Source organism: Chiloscyllium punctatum, chromosome 16, assembly GCF_047496795.1.
Source record: "Chiloscyllium punctatum isolate Juve2018m chromosome 16, sChiPun1.3, whole genome shotgun sequence".
NCBI classification, from domain to species: Eukaryota; Metazoa; Chordata; class Chondrichthyes; order Orectolobiformes; family Hemiscylliidae; genus Chiloscyllium; species Chiloscyllium punctatum.
In genome coordinates, this window is record NC_092754.1 from 11,721,110 (window position 1) to 11,741,251 (window position 20,142).

The following is a 20,142-nucleotide window of genomic DNA, read 5'->3' on the forward strand; positions in this document are numbered from 1 at the left end:
TTGTGATGATTGCAGGAAAAGCCCCAGCATACTATCCCTGTGAGGCATGCTGGCTGGTCATCAATATTTATTTTTATTCATTGTACTCTACATGATTTCTCTGAAACACCATGAGGCACTATTGTATATATGCAAATCTCATTTCTGCAAACATAATTAAGAACACTTTTGCCTTCTGTTGTTAAATTTGACTCCTGTTGTTAATCCAGCAACATGTCAACTGAAAGTGTGTTGTAAAAATCATTTGTCAGTTTTGCATTTGTTGCACTGTTACTCTTTCCTGGTCAGAATCATTGGAATTATCCAGACTGGATTCTGAATTTCTGATTTATTTCCTTCATTCCATTTTTGGTGCCTTCAGCTGCCCAGACCCCAAACTTCAGAATTCTACCATTTCTTCCCCACAAGCTTCTTCATTTGCTTCCTTTTAGATGTTCCCTAAAACCTCTCTCTTTGATAAAGCTTTCAGTCACTTAATACATAATATCTCTCAGTGTTGCTTAGAACAGTGTGATTTTGCTTCAGCAAAATGCCCTGGAACATTTTGTTAAGTTAATGCTGCAATTTAAATGCACATTGTGGTTAAATTTTAAAAAGGGTGTTTCCTATCATAGGTGCTAAGCGATTGACCAACAGGGCAACACTGTGGTATGTGGCACTGTCTCTGGAGAATGTAGATAAGGTGGTGGAGATTCCTTCTGTGCAGGTAACTAATTTACAGTTTTACACTTATTGCATTTTATTGCATGAATTTATAAAAAGTAGTAGTTTTGAAAGATGAGAAGAAAACGAAAGGAAACTGTGTTGAAATTGTAATTAAAAGTTGAAAATAATGGAATAGCACAGCAATTCAGTTCAGTAACATTTAAAAGAATGGGCAGGACCTTTCGCATGGTGGACTTTGCTGTTCTGTAACCCAAAGAGTTCGTGGAGAACATATACCTGCTGATCACAGTAAGACCCCAGCCATTTTGGCAGAAGATGGGGCATCTGCAAACCACTTTAATAGATGTCCTGAATGAATGAACATACCATGATAAATAATATACTTTTATCCTTTGGCAATTTGGATTTTAAAGTAAAGGTAAATGTTTTTATGGTTTTAGTTTTGAGAAGGTGATTTATTGTCTCAAACAGCTAGAAAGTCATTTTTGAATAGTGAGTTCAAACTATATTTCCAATAAACCATGTGACTTCAATAAAGTGACGAGATAAACAACCTGGGCAGTTCATTAATGAAACGTTGACAAAGCTGAACTTTTATGATGTGTAGAAAGACAGAACAGGGGTCATATTTCCATTCAGATAAACAGTTTCATCTGAGTGTCAGGGCAGTTTAGTTTGTGGCAGTTAGGCATTCAGAGTTGAAAAGAAGTCTTAAAATTGTTCTAGCAGTTGAAGTAGACTGGAATATTCTTAAATTTCAGTTAGGAATTGTTAGTGAACTAGCCAATTTCTGTGCTTTTCAGGAAAAGAAAGTAACAGAGAAAATCACATCTAGTGAATGCTGAAAGTGGGGAGGCGGGGGGCGTGGTGGGGAGGCAGATGCAGTTCCTATGGAAGGGAGAGGGAGTAAGGCTTTTGGGGAGTGAGTGCTTTCAGGGTGTAGATCTAAGGAAGAGTGCCTAATGTGGAAACAGGGCCCTTGTAGGAGACCACATCCTTTGATACCCTTTCCCACTTGAGGCGCAAGTAGGGTGACCTGCTGGGCATACCCCTGCTCCTGGATTCCTCCCAGCAGCCTCAAAATTGAGATCAAGTAGAAATGAGCCCTTAAGTAGCCATTAATGGTGAACGTGGAGCCAAGGCATAGAGTTTTTATTTAACTGTTAACTTTATTCAAATATGTGCAGAGGAGACCACACCTGGAGCATTGTGTGCAGTTTTGGTCTCCCTATCAGAGGAGGAATATCTGGCTATGGAGGGAGTGCAACAAAGGTTTATCAGACTGATTCATCATATGATAGGGCTGATGTATAAAAGAGAGACTGGATTGGTCAGGACTGTATTCTTGGAGTTTAGAAGAAAAAGGTGGGGGATCTCTTATAGATCTATAAAATTCTAACAGGACTAAACAGGGTAAACACAGGAAGGACACATTCAGTGCCTGGGAGTCCAGAACCAGAAGTAACAATCTAAAGACATTGGGTAGGCCATTTAGGATCGAGATGAGGAGAAATTTCTTTACCCAGAGACTGATAAGTCTATGGAATTCTCTGACCAGAAAGCGGTTGAGGCCAAAACATTGAATGTTTTCACGAAGAAGTTAGATATCATTCTTAGGCTGCAGGGAGCTAAGGGAACGGGAGAAAGTGGGAACAGGGTACTGAGTCATGATCATATTGATTGGTGGAGTGTGCATTAAGGGCCAAATGATCTACTTCAGCTCCTATTTTCTATGTTTCTCTGCAGTCTTGCAGATCATCAATTACTCATCCAAAATTTTGTCCCCTTTTTGTATGTGCTGAAAGAGAACTGATTAACATTAATCATCTGTTTACCCTTACACATGTCATTGACTTGACATTAATGGGCAGGCTGCCCTTGTACCAGGTAAAATTGGGGTCAGGTGGAGAGGGGGATGGCAATCATGTCATTTGAGGAATTTACGGGCAAGCCCCTTCCACTAGTCTGCTTGTGAGGGAACCACAAAATTTGCCTAGTATTATGACATGACAGTGAACCCATCTGTTAATTAAACCAAACACCCAGAAAAGCTCACCTCGCCTCGTAATTTGTTAAAATATGAATGACAGAACTGTTTCACTATTTGAAGATAATAAAATCAATTAATTCTTTAACTCTAAAATTTAACATTATACGACAACCATTCACAACTCTAAGCCTCCTTTCTCTTAACTGCTTATTACCTGCCTCCAATTCTATAACAATATGCTGTTCCAATAAGACACTTATTAAAATTACATCACCTTAATTTCAAAACCATACAGCGGCTGTTGTCCTTGGTGTCTTTCTTCTGAAGATCTCCCTGGGTTGTCTTCTTTCTTTTTACCTTTTCATGTTCCATATGAAAAGGTACCTTTTATAGAGAGTGTTTCCTAATTTCTTGGGTCTTTCTCAACAGCAGTTGCTCTGTCTCCAGTTTTCAAAATGCCGACATTTTTATATCCCCAACACTGGATTGTCTCATTGGTTCAATGTTAGCAAGACTCAATTGGGTTTTAGTATCTGGGGGCATAATTTAAATTGGTTAAATTTGAATTGTTTCAAAACAGCAACCAATCCAAGTATCGAATTCACAATCAAATGTTATATATTTTCAATTTCCCAGTACACTCAGACTGCCATCTAGTCATATCACAGGAATTTGTAAGCTCTCAGTTCAGAACAGCATTCACTCTCTCTTAAAGGTTCAGTACATGATTCAACTTCACAACACCAGTCTGTTGGATTAACATTACATATGTGACTCCTTATCAGAAATGAACAGATTATTATGTACATTTCTTGTTTATTGGTGACAGCTGATTCATTTGCTTGTTTCTGTCTCAACATGTAACAGCTGATCTGCTGAATGTTTCTTTGATGTTTCTATTATCATGGCAGTTTTCACCACTTCGTTCAAAAAATTATTTAACATTTTAGACATTGTCATTGTTTGGGGAAACCCAATTAATAATTTTGCAGTTTGTGGGGATACCGTAGTTTGCCTTCCTAATTTTTAGTACAGGTGTAAGATTAACTTTTAGGTCCACACATTTGCAGCTAGGTGGCTCGTGATATTTGGAGAAAGTGAGGACTGCAGATATTGGAGATCAGATTCGACAGTGTGGCGCTGGAAAAGCACAGCAGGTCAGGCAGCATCCGAGGACCAGGAGAATCGACGTTTCGGGCATAAGCCCTTCATCAGGAATGAGGCATATGGGCTGGGGGCGGTGGAGGGGTTGCTGAATGTGAGGGGGATGGGTTTGGGGGGAAGGTAGCTGGGAATGTGATAAGTAGATGAAGGTGGGGAAGAAGGTGATAGGTTGGAGAGGAGGGTGGAGCGGATAGATGTGAAAGGTGATGGATAGGTTAAGAGGGCAGTGCCGAATTGGAGGCTTGGGGCTGGGATAATGTGGGTGGAGGGGAATTGAGGAAACTAGTGAAATCCACATTGATCCCATGTGGTTGAGGGTGCCAAGGCAGAATATAAGGTGTTCTTCCTACAGGTGTCAGATGGTAAGGGTTTGGCGATGGAGGAGGCCCAATACCTGTATGTCCTTGGTGGAGGTGGGAGGGGGAATTGAAGTGTTCAGCCATGGGATAGTGGGGTTGGTTGGTGCGGGTGTCCTAGAGATGTTCTCTGAAACGATCTGCAAGTTGGCGTCCTGCCTCCCTGATGTAGAGGAGACCACATTGGGTACAATGGATTCAGTAGATGACATTGGTGGAGGTACATTTCTGTCACATGAGGAATGATCCTTGGGGCCTTGAGCGGAGGTGAGGGGGGAGATGTGGGCACAGGTTTTGTACTTTCTGCGGTGGCAGGGGAAAATGTCAGTAGTGGAGTGTGGGTTGGTGGGGCACATGTTTCTGATGAGGGAGTCGTGGAGGGAGTGGTCTGTCCAGAATGCTGGGAGGGAAAATATCTCTGGTGGTAGAGTCTGTTTGTAGAAGGTGGAAGTGGTGGTGGATGATGTGATGTATGTGGAGGTTGGTGGGGTGGAAGGTGAGGAGCCGGGGGGGGGGGCTGCTGTTGGGTTCTGTCCTTGTTGTGTTGGGAGGGGTGGGGTTTGAGGGTGGAGGTGCGGGAATTAGAGGAGCTGCGCTGGAGGGCATCATCGACCACATGGGAGGGGAAATTGCGATCTTTGATTTTTGCTTAATATATAAATATAGGCTTTCCATATATAATCCCTAATAAATGCAACCAGTTGAAAGGGGAGTTAGAATGATTTAGCAATGGAACTTCATCAGCAAATCTATGGAAGCACTGTTAATTTCCATTGAGGCTGGAATTCTGATTACATTCAGAACTAAGGAGCAGTGGGAGATGCCATTTCACTGTAACAGCTTAATCAAAACTAATTTGCATTAGTCTGGGGAAATTAAAGGTTAGATTTGCTTTTTCATAACTCTACTGAAAAAGGAATGAAGGCTTACTTTTATACACCACTGTTCATGACCTTGGAATGTCCCAAAGTGATTCACAGACAATGAAGTGCTTTCAAAATGCGATCATTTTTGCAATATTTGAAACTCTGCAGCCAACTCTGCACAGTAAGCTCCGACAAACAAAAATGTGATAATGATGAGATAACCTGTTTCAGTAATATTGGTTGATAAGAAATATTTGTCAGGGCATTGTAGCTTCGCACTTTCTGTCATTTGTTCCTATTGGAAATAAGACTTCATCAGCTGTGAAATCCACATGGACATGAGACTGCTGTATAAATGCAAGTCTTCCCTTTTTTCTTAGCTACCTTTACCTAGAGGAGCAAGTCACCTCGCAGCAGAAGTGTGATAAGTGTAATTTTTCACATTAAATAAATGCTATCTGTACTAGAAACTATTTAACAAGCCTTTCTGTCCATTTTTTTTGTAAATATATTTATTAGCAAGAAAAAAATTTGCATTTACAAAAATATAAAGTTATTGAAAATATAACAAATAACAAATACCCATATACCACAAATTATAATACAACTACTGTCTACTAACTACTAACCTACCCTATAACACAAAACAAAACCTAACACTGTGCAAATCAACACCAATAAATAAGTAAGTGACTAATAAAACAAAAGAACACACAAAAACACAAAATAGCAATGCTCAGCGCAAAGCTCCCTAACAAAAGAACAGGAGCGTTGTATATATACCTGTATTAACTCAGGAGCCCCCCATTCCAGGGTCCAGGCCTCAGCAAACCTAACCATCCTCGTTAAACAAACACGCTAGTTAAGAAAGCAGACAAATCTGTATCCACATAACTCAAAAATGGCTGCCATGACTTATACAAAAGGTCTGTTATGTGGTGCACCATGTTTGTAAAAAAAAATCTAAGGAAATGTGCTCCATAATTAATTTCTGCCATCCCAGCAAGCCTGGCAGATTCTCAGACACCTAATTCATCAGAATATTCTTCTGTGCTCAGTAAGTAAGAATATTAAATAGTTTCTTCCCATGCCCGTCTAAAGATGGTAAATTTGGTAGACCTAGGAGGAGAGATATCGGGTCTACTTTAACTTTGGTCCTCAATCCCCTCCCTATCTCCCGCCACAGTGTTCTAATAAACATGGAGCCTGTGTTATGTCCAGAAATAATGGGTAAAAGTACCTCCACTTATTTTACATTTGGGGCACATTGAAGATGCCCCTTGTTTAAATTTCACCAAGGTGGTCCAATGCCAGCTGAATCCTGTGCAGAACTTTTAACTGCATAGCGCATGTATTATTACAGATTGAGATCTTTCGCACGTTCTCCCATATGACCTCCCACGTTTCAGAAGAGATCTCCATTCCTAGCTCTTGCTCCCAGACCTCTCATAACTGGCTAATATCCTGCCAGGCCCTCCCACCCAGCAGGCGATCGAGGGCACTAACCGAGGGGGTACTTGTGCAACGTAGCAACAGCCTCTCTGTATCAAGCTTATAGGGCTGAGTGAGAGGCGTAATGTTCTTTTAGATAAAATCCCTAACTAGAAAAAAACGGAAAAGATCTCTGCTGGGCAGCCCGTATTTGTGGCTCAATTGCTCAAAAGACATCATAACCTCCCCCTCAAACAAACCTTCCAATAGTCTTCTCACTGCCAATAGTTTGAACTCTGAGTCCATCATCCCTAGTCGGAACCCTGGCATACCAACTGTGGGCATAAGTAGCGAAGTCTTGGATAAGCAACCCTCACTCTGATGCATCGCCCTCCATGCCTTGACCATACTAATAACAGTGGAGTTCCAGCAGTGGTCCATAACTGTCCTCATCTTATCCATGAGCTACAGGTTAATAAGAGGGTACTTTGCCTCGGAAACCTTGATGTCTAGCCATATTGAGCCCAGATCCTTCCCTGCCCAATCGCACACAAAGGACAGCAGGGAACTCAATTGATACCTCCTGATGTCTGGGAAATCAACCCTTCCCATCCTTGAAGCAACTGCAATTTAGTAAGTTTGATGAGGGGCCGCCCACGATGCCAGACAAAAGGAGCAAACGAACCAATAAGCTTCCGCAGCGTTGCCCTGGGAAACATTATAGGGAGCATATGCATGGGTTAAAGCAAACAAGGAAGGACATTCATCTTAATGAGGGCTATTCGGCCCAACCATGAAATTGGAAGAGTCTCTCGTCTCTGGAGATCCCTCCTAATATTGTCGAGCAAATGAGTCCGAAATAACTGATCAAACATGGGGGTAATAAAAATGCCTAGGTATCGGAACCCTGCCCATGATCTCTTAAAAGGGAACTTAGGGCCACCTTCAACCTCTAGCACTTCCTTGAGGTTCCCTAAAGGCATGACCACCGATTTTGCAAAGTTGATCTTATATCCTGAAATAGCCCCAAATTAATTGATACATTGTATCAGATGGGGTACGGAGGTCATTGCGTTTGATAAAAACAGAACGACATTATCCGCATATAGTGTAATCTTGTGTACCCTCAACCCCACTTCCGGAGTGGTTTTGTGAACATTCTGATGAATGGCCTCTGCCAATGGCTCTATCACCAACGTAAACAACAACGGTGAGAGGGGCAGCCTTGTCGACTACCCCTACCAATTGTAAAATTCCCAGACTTCACCCCGTTGGTGATGACTGCGGCCAGAGGGTGGCGATATAAAACCTCCACCTACCTAGCAAAGACTCTACCCAACCCAAACCGCTCTAAGACACAAAAGAGATAGAGCCATTCCACCCTGTCAAATGCTTTCTCTGCACCTAAGGAAATCACCAACCTCTGAATCGATTGTTGCTGACATACTTGGACCATGTTCAGCAACCTTCTAATATTATTAGAAGACCTATGACCCCTTATAAAACCTGTCTGGTCCTCTTTGACAATATGGGGAACACCTTCTCCACTCTTAGCGCCAAGATCTTAGACAGAATCTTGAAATCTAAGTTTAATAGAGAGATGGGCCTGTATAAGGCACAATCCTCAGGAACCCTACCCTTCTTAAGAATAAGGGAAACATTAGCTTGTCTCAAAGATGGTGGTAGGCATTCATGCGTATAGGATTGATTGTACATCTCCAACATCGGCCCTGACAGAATCACTTTAAACGCCTTATAAAACTCACCTGGGGGACCATCAGGGCCAAGCGCTTTCCCACGCTGAAGTTGCCTAGCTGCCCCCTGTATTTCCTGAACTGTAAAGGGGGCTTTAGGGGAGAGGCCTGTTCCAAGGTTACCCCTGGGAGGTCTAGGTTCTGAAAAATAAAGGCTTCCATTTTAGCCCACTGTCCTTGCAACCTTCAGACTGATAAAATTCGGAATAAAAACTCTGAAAAGCCTCATTTATCATTTTGGTATCACATGTAAGGACCCTGGCACTGTCTCTAATTGCAGTAATGGATTGGGAAGCACGCTTTTTCCTAGTCAGATATGCTAAATACTTCCCTGGCCTATCCCCATACTCGAACAGCCTTTGTCCAGCAAAAGCAAGTTCGTTTTTTTGCGGTTTGTGTATGTATTGAAATCAAGGCAGCCCGGAGGGCCGTGATCCGCTGTAGCTTAGTCACTGAAGGCCGTGCGAAATGTGCAGCCTCGACAGCTTTCAACCGCGTCTCAAGTAGATGCTGCAGTTCCCCCTTCTGTCGTTTCTGGCTAGCCAAATAGGAAGCAGCTAATCCCCTAGCAAAGGCCTTAGCGGTCTCCCATAGCATAGATGGACTACTAGTCATGCCTGAGTTGATAATCAAGAACTCCTGAAACTCCTTCAAAAAGTATTCCACAAATTTGGAATCCATAAGGAGAAAAGGATCCAGATGCTAGTGCCACAAATCTAGCCCCTCCCTCTTGACCTTAACCTTCAAATATACCACCGTGTGATCAGAGGTAGCTATGTTCCCAATTGTTACAACCCATAATCCAATCCAGAAGGGTTGAGGGAGCCAGAAAAAGATAAATCCTCATAGTTACATGGGTTTGAAGAAAAGATGAAGTCCCTGCTGGTAGGGTGAAGACATATCCAAATATCCACTAGCCCCAACTCCTCACAAAAGTAAGCCACTTTCGTGGCCTGCGAAGAAATAGTTGGGGGCCCACTAAGCATCCTGTTCACTGTCGGATCCAAAAGGCAACTGAAATCCCCCCCATAATAATGTGCCGCGTGCAGAGGCACTCAACTTAGAAAAGGCACTAACCAAAAATTTGAGGGAATGCGCCGGAGGACAGAAGACATTGAAAATGCCATATTCCTCCCCATGTATCAGGGCCTTAAGTATCACAAGCCGCCCTTGCTCATCTTCCACTTGCTCTAATAATGTGAACGGAAGATTTTTCACCTTGTTGTAGCTTCAGGTATTCCCCATCATCAAGATGGGTTTTCTGCAAAAGAGCGATAATAACCCTTTCCCTCTTAAGACATAAAAGCATTTTTTCCTTTTGACAGGCGAATGACTTTCATTGATGTTCCAGGTGCACGATTTAACAATGTGCCAAGCACAAGTAAATAAAGACTCATAGAGTTGCAGAATTATGTATACAAAACTACTCTATCATAAATACAAAAACATCTTTTGCTACCAAAAACTACAAAAAAAACCAACTGTAAAATCTTGAACAGGAGTCTCTCCCCACTGTCCTTAGGGGTCAGTCACCCTACTCATCCCCTCCTTCACAGCTCCTTCATGTCCGGACTGTGCCCCAGCCTTAGGCAAAAAAAACTAAACAAGAAGATGATCCTTAAGTCAGCAAAAATAAAGACAAAGTCAGGATAAGCATCCACCCATGCCCGGCTCCATGTCACCAGTACTTGTTAGTAAAAGAGAAAGAGAACAAAAAAAAGGGAGACAACAAAGGACACTTACAAAATTTCTCATGATAAAATCCCGTTATAAAAATTTAATAGGAACAACATATTCCAAGATTTTTTTTTAATTATCAGGGAAAGAGAAAAAAAAGCGGGGAAAAGGGAGAACACAGGGAAAGAAGGAAAAGAGGATGAACATTAACTGTATTCTTCAGACCAGTTGGTCTATTTTAAAGTGTCTACAAAGTTCTTAGCTTTATCCACTGAGTCCTCATGGCTGAAATGGAGCACTGCAGGGTACTTCATGGAGTACTGGATGCCCGGGTTCCTCAGCCTCTTTTTAAATTAATTGAAGGGCTTCCTCTATTGAGCTACAGCTACTGAGAAATCCTGGAAAAACATTATTTTTGACTCCTTGTGCAGCAGTACCTGTGGATCTTTTCCCAGAGATCTGGAGGCTTCTATCACTTTTTTGCTTATCTTTGTATGTGTGGAACTGCACTCAGACCAGGCGGGGGTGCTGTACTGGCCCAGACCTGTGCACTGCGATCCAATAGACCATTTCAATCTGCAGCCAGTTGGACTTGACTTGAAGGCCCAGGAACTGCGGCAGCCAGTTTTCAAAGAAGAAGCTGACTTGATGCCCACCTTCTTCACCCTCCGGGAGCCCGACAATCTGAAGATTCGTCCTCCGACCTTGATTTTCAAGGTTGCTGACCTGACCTTATAAAGCTCACACCTCCCACTCTAATACCTGAATTTGACTGGATGAGGGCTCGATCGCCGCTCCGAGGCTGTGGTTCGATCCTCCATCTCCTCCATCCACTCCCCAAGGCCCTGGAGCTCCCATTCATGCTTCTGCAGCACGGATCTAGACACGGATCTCCGCATGGATCTCCTCACCGATCTTCTCAATCGCAGCCCCAACCTTCAAGGTAAGTCTCACCATCACCGCCGCCAATTCCTGTTGAGCCTGTCAGGTCCTCCGGGAGCTTGGGATAGGCTGCTGCAGCAGCCTCTGGTGTGCCTGGTGCTGCAGGGGAGTGTCCTCCCTGCTGCTGTTTGCTCACTCCTTTTTCCTTTTGACATCCTTCCCACTCCCAAATATTAACGAGTATGTGTTCTGTAAGGTTATAAACTAATAATTCCTGCACATAAGTTGGCCAGGGATGGCAAAAAAACACCAATATACCTTGGTTGTTGGGCAGAGCTGTCCATGGCAGTTCTACAGAATTGCCACCATCCTGCTGAGTCTTTTCTATCCACATTTAATAAAGAAGGAGGCTTTGGCTGAAAATGATCTGTGCAGTCTAATCCCTGAGGAATGGTGGGAAAGAAAGACTAATAGTTTTTGTGGTGCTGTTAAGTACAACTGATGCATTGTAAAAGAAAACATATAAATGTTGAATGTCTGGAACAAAGGCTGTAAATGTTGTCAATACGCAGCATGTAGATTGGTATCTCTTAAAAAATGAAAGTTTATAATTTGCATGAATCATTATGTTTTGAACAGATTTTGTCATGATCTGGATTTGCTGAATAATTTCATGGACACATTTTAGTACAGATATCTCTTCAGCAAGATATTTGTGTTACAGTAAAGGGAAGTATTTTAATTGAAATTATTTGCGAAGCACATTGATTGGGCGGCATCTTACCAACTTTGTCTCTGGTGTAACAGTAGGATCACTTTTGAGTAGAAAACCTGGCCCTTTGATAATGGACCTTTCAATTATCCTCTAACTGAACAAATTTTTTAACAGCCTGTCTCTGGACTTCTGAACCAATTAGGGAGGGTAGGTCGTGCTGATGCAGTCATTTTGTTTGAGGAAAGATTCCAATTTAGAAGTAGCACAACATGTTTCAGAAACGTTCAGGCAGCACCTGAATTTTTTAGTCTGCAGCAAGCACAAGGATAGCTGGAATGCTTGAGAAGACTGCCTCCCACACCTGGGTTCTCTCATGCAGCAACGAAGGAACCACAGAGAGGTGAACTGTCCTAAGGATGGGAGGAGGATGACAGCCCCTCCAATCAAGCAGGTGTGGATGGAAGCGGCCGACTAATTCATCAACTGTCCAACTTAGAGGCTTTACGCGAAGAGGATCTCAAGAGCATCTTACAGATGAATGGAGTATACTTTCGAGTAACAAGCCCCTATTTCAGTCTTGCCCAGCAATCTCTTGCACAGCACATCTCATACCTTGCAACTCCACACTTTCCCCTCCTTGTAGCCACCTTACATTTCCACCAGAGGAAGTGGTGAGGGCTAGTACAATTGCAACATTTAAAAGGCATCTGGACGGATATATGAGCAGGAATGGTTTGGAGGGATATGGGTGCTGGCAGGTGGGACTAGATTGGGTTGGGATATCTGGTCAGCATGGACGAGTTGTACCGAAGGGTCTGTTTCTGTGCTGTACATCTGTATGATGCTATGACTCTATTTGAGTAGCCAACACACACATACTCATTCAGCTTAGTTCTTCCTTGTGTTAATACCTCACAAAGATAAATGGCATCTTTCTCTCCTCTGCACAAAAATGTCATTACCACCATTTGCACCTCTCTGCTTTCCCTTCTTGCAGGGGAAGAGAGTGTGTAACTTGACAAGGGATGGAGATGTAAGGTGGGAAACTTGGGATTGGGCCTCCAGTGACAGACATATTTCTGGCTATTGACATTGCACATCCACTTAGTCCATTGAATATGCAGCTGTCAGTAGTGACCTACCATGACAAAATGAACCTCTGAAGCACCATTGCTCAGACATACTGAGTGAATTGGTCTTCTGTTCGTAGACAGTGTTTAGGGGTCCTGCCTGCAGTTGAATCTTGGCAGTTGTTTCTTGTGCCATATGGAGGTGCATGTGGCTATTCTCACCTGTCCATGACTAGAACTCTTTATTGTGATTTATCAAAAACCTTCACTGCTTTACAGTTTCTCTGAGGATGTTCTTCCTACTGTACATTGCGTTCTCCAACTTGCTGGTTGTCAACATAGCATAGAGCTTCTGCTTGTTTAGGAAAGGAGGAATCCACGTGCAAAATTGCGACTAATGACCTTCTTAAATACTTCAGTCGACTTCCTGCATAACCCAACACTTTCCCACTCCACTTATCCACCTTCCCCAAGAAGGTGGATGGGATCCAAAGCCATCTTCAATTTTGGCAATTTTCCTAGCAGCACACCTCCACACCTGAACACTCCTTCTTCCAACTAGGGAAACTTCCACCCATTAAGTTTGAGAAGATCTTTTAAAAATAAGTCTGTGTTCTGAAGTACAGTGAACACATTTAAAACTAATTCATTAACAATTACATAATTGCCTTACTACAAAATTTAAAATTGACAGATTTCAGAAAATGACCATAGGAAAAAAATAGCTGAAATATTTGGAAATTAAGTCCAGGAAATATTCTGCCATTTCAACTTTCGGAATGACACTTCAAACATATAATGTTTTAGTTCGAAAACATTTTGCTTTATGTCATCAGTACAAGCTGCATTGAACTTTTGACATTCAGTATAGTCCTCCCATCAACTACCATATTTCCATTACTGCTCACACCCAGATTGTTTCCCACGACCTTGTGTGTAGCGGAAGGCTGCTTTTTACTTCGAGAACATTTCTGTCAGATACGAGCTGAAGGACATAGTGTGTCTAGATCTTATGCCTTGTTCTTCCACTATAAAAAAGGAGAAAATGTAGCTTGACGTGAAACTATTTTTCACGAATAGTATTTTGTTATTGAGACAGATGCCATTCTTGAGGAACCTAATCCATAGTCCGTAAATAAACATTGGAGGTCACTCTAAAAATGGTGTCGAGCCTTTATAATTAGGGGTTATGAATATTGCACTTCCTGGCCTCCCCCAAAACTTTTAGGCACATCATTGTGTCTCCCCCATCTCCCTAATGGATCATTTTCCCAATTCCTCAAGCTGCATCATAATGCTGACTTAGAATCATAGAATCCCAGCTATACAGAAAGAGGTTATTTGGCTTATCAAGTCTGTACTGACCTTCCAAAGAGCATCCACCTAGAATCAGCCCCAGCCTCTCACCATATCCTCATACCTCGCATTTACGTGGCTGGTCTACCTAACCTGTACATCTCTGGAAGCTTTGGGGCAATTTAGCATGACCAATCCACCTAACCTGCACATCTTTGCACTGCAGGAGGAAATTAGAGCACCCAACGGAAATCCACATAGACACTGGAGAATGTGCACACTCCACATAGATAGTCACGCAACGCTGGAATTGAACCTGGGTCACTGGCACTGTGAGACAGCTAACCACTGAGCCATCCAGTTGCCCTCAACTTAAGCCTGTTTAGCATGCTGGATCAGGTGACACAATGAGACCCAGTCCTCAAAGTGGCTCAGCTTGCACAGCAAAGCAGCAACAATTCACTGGGCAGACATGCGCAACCAATTAATTATCTGTACTGAATTCAAATTGTAAGTTTTCCTGTGGTATTCCTTTTTTTATTCTTAATTCAGGAGAAGTGGGCATCACTTACAAAGCCAGGATTTATGCATATCCATAGGTGCCCTTGAGAAGTGGTTATGAGCTACCTTCTTCAACTGCTGGAGCCCATTTGTATAGATACTACAACAATGCTGTCAAGGAGTGAATTCCAGGTTTTGACCCAGTACCACTGAAGAATGGCAATATATTTCAAAACAGGAGAGTGAATGGCTTAGAGGGAAATATACAGGTGTTGGTGTTATCATCTTTCTATTGCTGTTGTCATTCTATTTGGTAATAGTTTTGTGTTTGGAAAGTATTACGTAAAGCACTTCAGTGAATTTTGTAGTGCATCTTGTACATGGAACACACTGCTGTTACTGAGCATCGGTATAGCAGGGAGTGAATGTTTGTGGATGTGGTGTCAATCAAGCAGGCTGCTTTGTCTGGGATTGTGTCGTTTTTTTGAGTGTGGTAGAAGCTGAAGTCTTCCAAGCAAGTAGTGAGTATTCCATTACATTCTTGACTTGTGCCTTGTAGATGAGAACAGGCTTTGGAGAGTTGGGAGGTAAATTACTTGCTGTGGCCATAGTATTTATAAGGCTAGGAGAAAGTGAGGACTGCAGATATTGGAGATCCTGATGAAAGGGTCTTGCCTGAAACGTTGATTCTGCTGCTCCTCGGATGCTGCCTGACTTGTTGTGCTCTATTTATAAGGCTAGTCTAGTTTAATTTTTAGCAAAGAATAACTCCGAGGGCACTTACGTTGAGGGAATTTACAAGTTTTGAAACAATTTTTCTTCTTTATTTCTCTTCTCAAACTGAGTGGCACATGAGACAAACAAAGTATATGCTTCAGCCTGCTTCCATGGCTACATTTTCGTAGAACAATTTGCTTGTCTGCTGCCAAAGGGGTGCCACTCACATGAAGCGTGCCTGACTTGAAGAGTTTCTCACTCTTCTCACCTGTCATGTATTTGAAGAATTTACAGGCCAAACCAACTCATTTGGTCAAGTTATGAATGTAGCTTCTGGAATGGAACTCAAACCCAGAGCTACTACCTCAGAGGTGGGGATGTGATCCATTGTGCTACAAGACCTCTATTATGTAAATACAGCTTTTTGTTATTTAATTTGTTGATTGCACTTTGTGATGGTCAGTGTGCATGAGGTAATAAAAGAGAAATATTTTCTGCCTTGTCTCATCACTGAAAGGTCTTAAATCATTTAATGGAATGTGCTGAATTTGAATCTGTGATTTTCTTCCCCAAGACTTTGGAAATTATATTTTTCCTACCTTTCAAAGAACAAAGTTCCCTTTGTTGTGCCCAACAATGTTGGCAAACTTTTCTTTTGCTATATCTTATTGGTAATCATGCCTACTGTAGATGACACCATTCCAGTTTAAAACTGTCATTGTTTATACTCAATTAGGACTGAAATCTGACTACCTGCTTAAGATCTGCAACTAAAATGTAAATCTGTTTCTTTTTTTGCAGATGTTGCCTGAGGAGTACATTTTAATTTCAAATTTCCAGAATAAACATTATTGTGTTTTTTTTTAGGGTTGAAGTCTGTTGTGGGCATGGAGCGAAAGCACTCATCTTTCTCTCCAAGACCTTGCCCAACCTAATTCTGCAGCCTCCTCTAGCCCTCCATCACAATCTGTGTTCTTCAGACTTTTACTTCTGGTCACCTGTGCATCTCCCACCCTTTCTCTCAGTATTTATGTTGGAGACATTTCTTTCTTGGTTTTGCTGTTCAGAATTCCCTCCCTGAATCCCTCAGTTTGTTATCTCTCTCAGTAGCTTTAAAGGCCTACTCAAAACCATTATTTTTAATAGTTCCTTGATCAACTCAAGTTGCTAAATGTTTCACTGCTGTGAAGCCTCTTTGGTGGGCATGTTCTTTCAAGGTTCTGTACAATTGCAAGTCATTGTTTTTATTGAATTTAAGAGTAAAACTCTGAGAAATTGTTGAGAAGCAATAAATGGTTTGACTAAAATGATCAAAAATACAGCATAATAAAATAAATCAATTAAAAATTAAACTTCTATTTTTCTTCCTGCATGTTCGAAAAGTATGCAAATCCAGAACAGCAAGAAGAAGGTAGAAAGAGGTATGAAGCTCAGAAACTGGACCGGATAGAGACAAGGCAAAGGAGTGAAGATATCATCTTGCCTGCCATCAATGTGGGTAAGCTGAACATTTATTTCTTTTTTTATAATGACTTGAGAGATCGCTGTGAGGTAATGCATGTCGAAACTTACACAGTGGTGGTCAATGTAACACTTAACTTACCTTTGCAAGACAGAGGACAGATGAATCGCATTGAAAAAGATGTTCTTTGTTGTACAACATCTAAAATTGACATTTGAAGGTGTCAAAACATTTTACAGTCATTGTTCACAGTGTTCCCCACACAAGCACACTGAAATAACGTGCAGGAGGAAGATTTCCTGAAGCCCTCACATTCAAGATCCTCAGTTCGTAAGACATGTGTATGTCTTGCCGCCAAAGCCTTTGTGACCTGCCAAAAAATAGCATATGATAATGCCATGAGGTTGGGAAAACAGAGAATTTTTCTTTAGCAAAAAGCAGCAAAGTTCATTGTTTTGCAACCTGATTCCTGTCTCCATTCAGAGACAAATGTCTTGCCCCACATGCAACTTTACTTGAAGTAGTTTTATTTGTGTTGTTCAGTTTCATCACCAGTATTGACTTTAAAGATATTATTTATGAAGCAATTGCAATTTTAAAATGTATTTTTACATATGTGTTGTTCTAATATACAGGAAATAATCTATTCTGGATATTTAAAGGCTTCATAATACGTAAATATGTATGCATATAATATATATATGTATAAATAGGTGCCAGAGTGTGAAGGGTCAAAGAAACTGCAGATGCTGGAATCCAAGGTAGACAAGTCAGCCTCAGGAGGTGGAGAAGTCAATGTTTTGGGTATAACCCTTCTTCAGGTCTCCAGGCAGCATCAGGAGGTGGAGAAGTCAATGTTTCGGGTGTAACCCTTCCTCAGCTGTATCTTCGAGCCTCCTGCTTGTCTACCTTGAGTGTCAAGTGTCAGCCATCAAATGTAATCTCTTTTGCCAGATTCAAGTTACCATTTGCTAGTTCATATCTTGGTCAAAGATCACATCCTATGCTGTGAAAATATTACTTTAAACAATGAGGAACTTAAATAGGTAGCATTCAAATTAAATAACTCATCTTCAAATATTCCTAAGCATGATAAAATATAAAATGAGACCAGTCATAAAATGCCTGGTGAATTCTTTTCATTGGAGGACAGACTTCAGCGTTTCATTTGCTTTTCTAAGATAGTTCAAGAATTGTAGTTCAAGGAATTCCCTTTAGAAGCTTCCATTTAATCATTTAAATTTAATCAATAAAGTGACATGGTTGAAGTATGTCCTGACATTGATGTAGTTACACACCATTCCCAAGGACACTCAGTGTCCTTGAACTAACCTTCTTTTTCTTTTTCCTTATCTCCGTAAGTATTATCACACACAACTGAACGGCTTTATTCCCGCCATTAAATCACCAATGATATTCTTCATCTGTTTTTATTTGTTCATTTATCTCTTTTTTCATTTTTTAAAATATGTCCAGAAGTGCTCTTACACACAAATGAATGTTTTTATTCCAGAATTCAAATCACCCATTGTACTTTTTTTCATCTAATAACCACCACCAGTAATTCACCCATGTTTTCCAACTGATTAATTAATATGCAAAACCCAATAAGGACAGTGCAGACACCAAAGGTGAGGGAAAGCTAGGGAAGTGGGAGGGGATTAAAACAAAATAGAGTTAGAGGTGGTTAAACTAGATTTTTCTTCATTTTTTACAATGCTGCAAGAGCACTGAGAGCTGAGGCAGATATATTTTCTAATCCACCCTGTTCAGTGATGTTATGGCACACCTCTGGAGCAGGTGGGACTTGAACACGGATCACCTGGCTCAGAGGTAGGAACACTACCACTGTGTCAGAAGAGCTCGATGAACTCACTTTTTTTTTCCTTTTTATATCCGGAAGTGCACCTTTTTATCACCATCACCAAATTACCCTGACATTTTCTCATCTATTAATCATCACTAGTAAATCACCCATATTTTTCAATTAACGAATTAACAATGCAATGCAAGGGTTTGAAATAACTTTCTCCTAAAGAATTAAAACTATTTGCACCTGTAGTGTGTTATTGAAAACGAAAAAAGTAGAAGGAACTCAGAACACAGCCAATTATAAACATAATTACCAGAAATTTTAGCAAGTTGATTAGATGGCTTATCTGCTGTGTTTTGTTTGAAAGCTGAGGTCTACTTTTGGGAGGGCACGTGGGGAAAACTGCTGCCAAATGAATAGTTTTGAGAAACTACAGTATGTATTTAGGGGCAAAGAGATTGCTGTACAGTATGATGATAATCAAGTTATATCATAAAGTACAAAACCACAATCTAACTAGATACACAGAGATTGTCTTGGTGATTTTTTAAAATATTAAATTGGGTTACGAGGTAGATAGTTCCAATTTCTTTCCTCTCCTGACAGCATGGATGTCTTCACTATATAACAATAACTACTGGATAGTGGTCAAGAATATTAACGTAGCTGATTTTCCCACCTCTACGGTGAGTTTCAGTGATATGTTTTTTAAGTTGCCGTCTGGGCTTTGCCTTTGGCTTCAGATATAGGAGCAGGAGCAGTCCAGTCAACTTCTTGAGCCTGTTGCACCATTTAATTAAATCATGGTTAATTTGAGACTTAATTCCATCTGCCTGCCTTGTCCATAATCTTTGATATTTTCCCTAACAAAGTTCTATTAATCTCAGTTTTTGAAATTTTTAGTTGTCCTAAATACAGCAACTTTTATTTTGGCAGAGTTCCAGATTTCCACTATCCTTTGTGTGATCAAGTACTTCCTGAAATCAACCATAATGAACTCAATCAAATTTTAAGGTTATGCCCCTTTGTTCTGGGCTCTCCCACTAGAGGAAATAGTTTATTTATATCTATTCTATCAATTCATTTAATCATCTTAAACACCTCAATTAGATCACTCTTTAATCTTCTTATATATCCTCATGAGATTTCTAAGCATTCTACTGCCTTTTTTTCAGTTAATTGTGCTTTTTGCTCCACTGCTATTTCGAGTCTGGAATAGTTTGTTGCTTTATACTGTGAAATACTTGTGGTTTAGCAATGCCTTTGTATGGCATGTATGACTCTAGTCAAAAAGCGAACAACACCATGTTATAGTCCAACAGATTTATTTGAAATTACAAGCTTTCAGAACTCTGTTCCTTCCTCAGGCGTGGTAAGATAGGGAGGTATAAGACACAATATTGAGAGCAAAATGTTAACAACTTTAAAACTAGCTGCCCTTCTTGAATCCTTTAATCAATTAGGAGGGAGACTCCTGATTAAAATGCAAAATCTAGATTCCTTTCAAGTCTTTGTCCCTAGATAATTAAAGGTTTTATCAATGTACATGGGGTGACATCTCAGGTCAGACAATGCACTTCAGGTGTGAGGTCCCATAACATTTAGTTATGTTTAAAGCTAAGGTCCGGTTTTTTTTGACAAAAAAAATCAATAAAACCAGACCTCAACTTAAAAAATAGATTCAAAGTGGGATCTCACACCTAAAGTGCGTTGTCCCACCTGATATATCACCCCTTGTATATTGATAAAATCCTTAATTATCTAGGGACAAAGACTTGAAAG

General features: G+C 40.9%; 1 protein-coding gene across 4 annotated transcripts in view; it reads left to right on the top strand.

Moving 5' to 3' along the window:
• acot7 (acyl-CoA thioesterase 7) overlaps window positions 1-20,142 on the top strand; it is a 301,602-nt gene that overhangs the window by 69,815 nt on the left and 211,645 nt on the right. For all 4 annotated transcript variants that reach the window (XM_072586226.1, XM_072586223.1, XM_072586225.1 and 1 more), the window contains 2 exons: window positions 615-706; window positions 16,469-16,583. In XM_072586226.1, coding sequence (XP_072442327.1) covers window positions 615-706; window positions 16,469-16,583 — 207 coding nt within the window. The remainder of the gene's footprint in view (window positions 1-614; window positions 707-16,468; window positions 16,584-20,142) is intronic.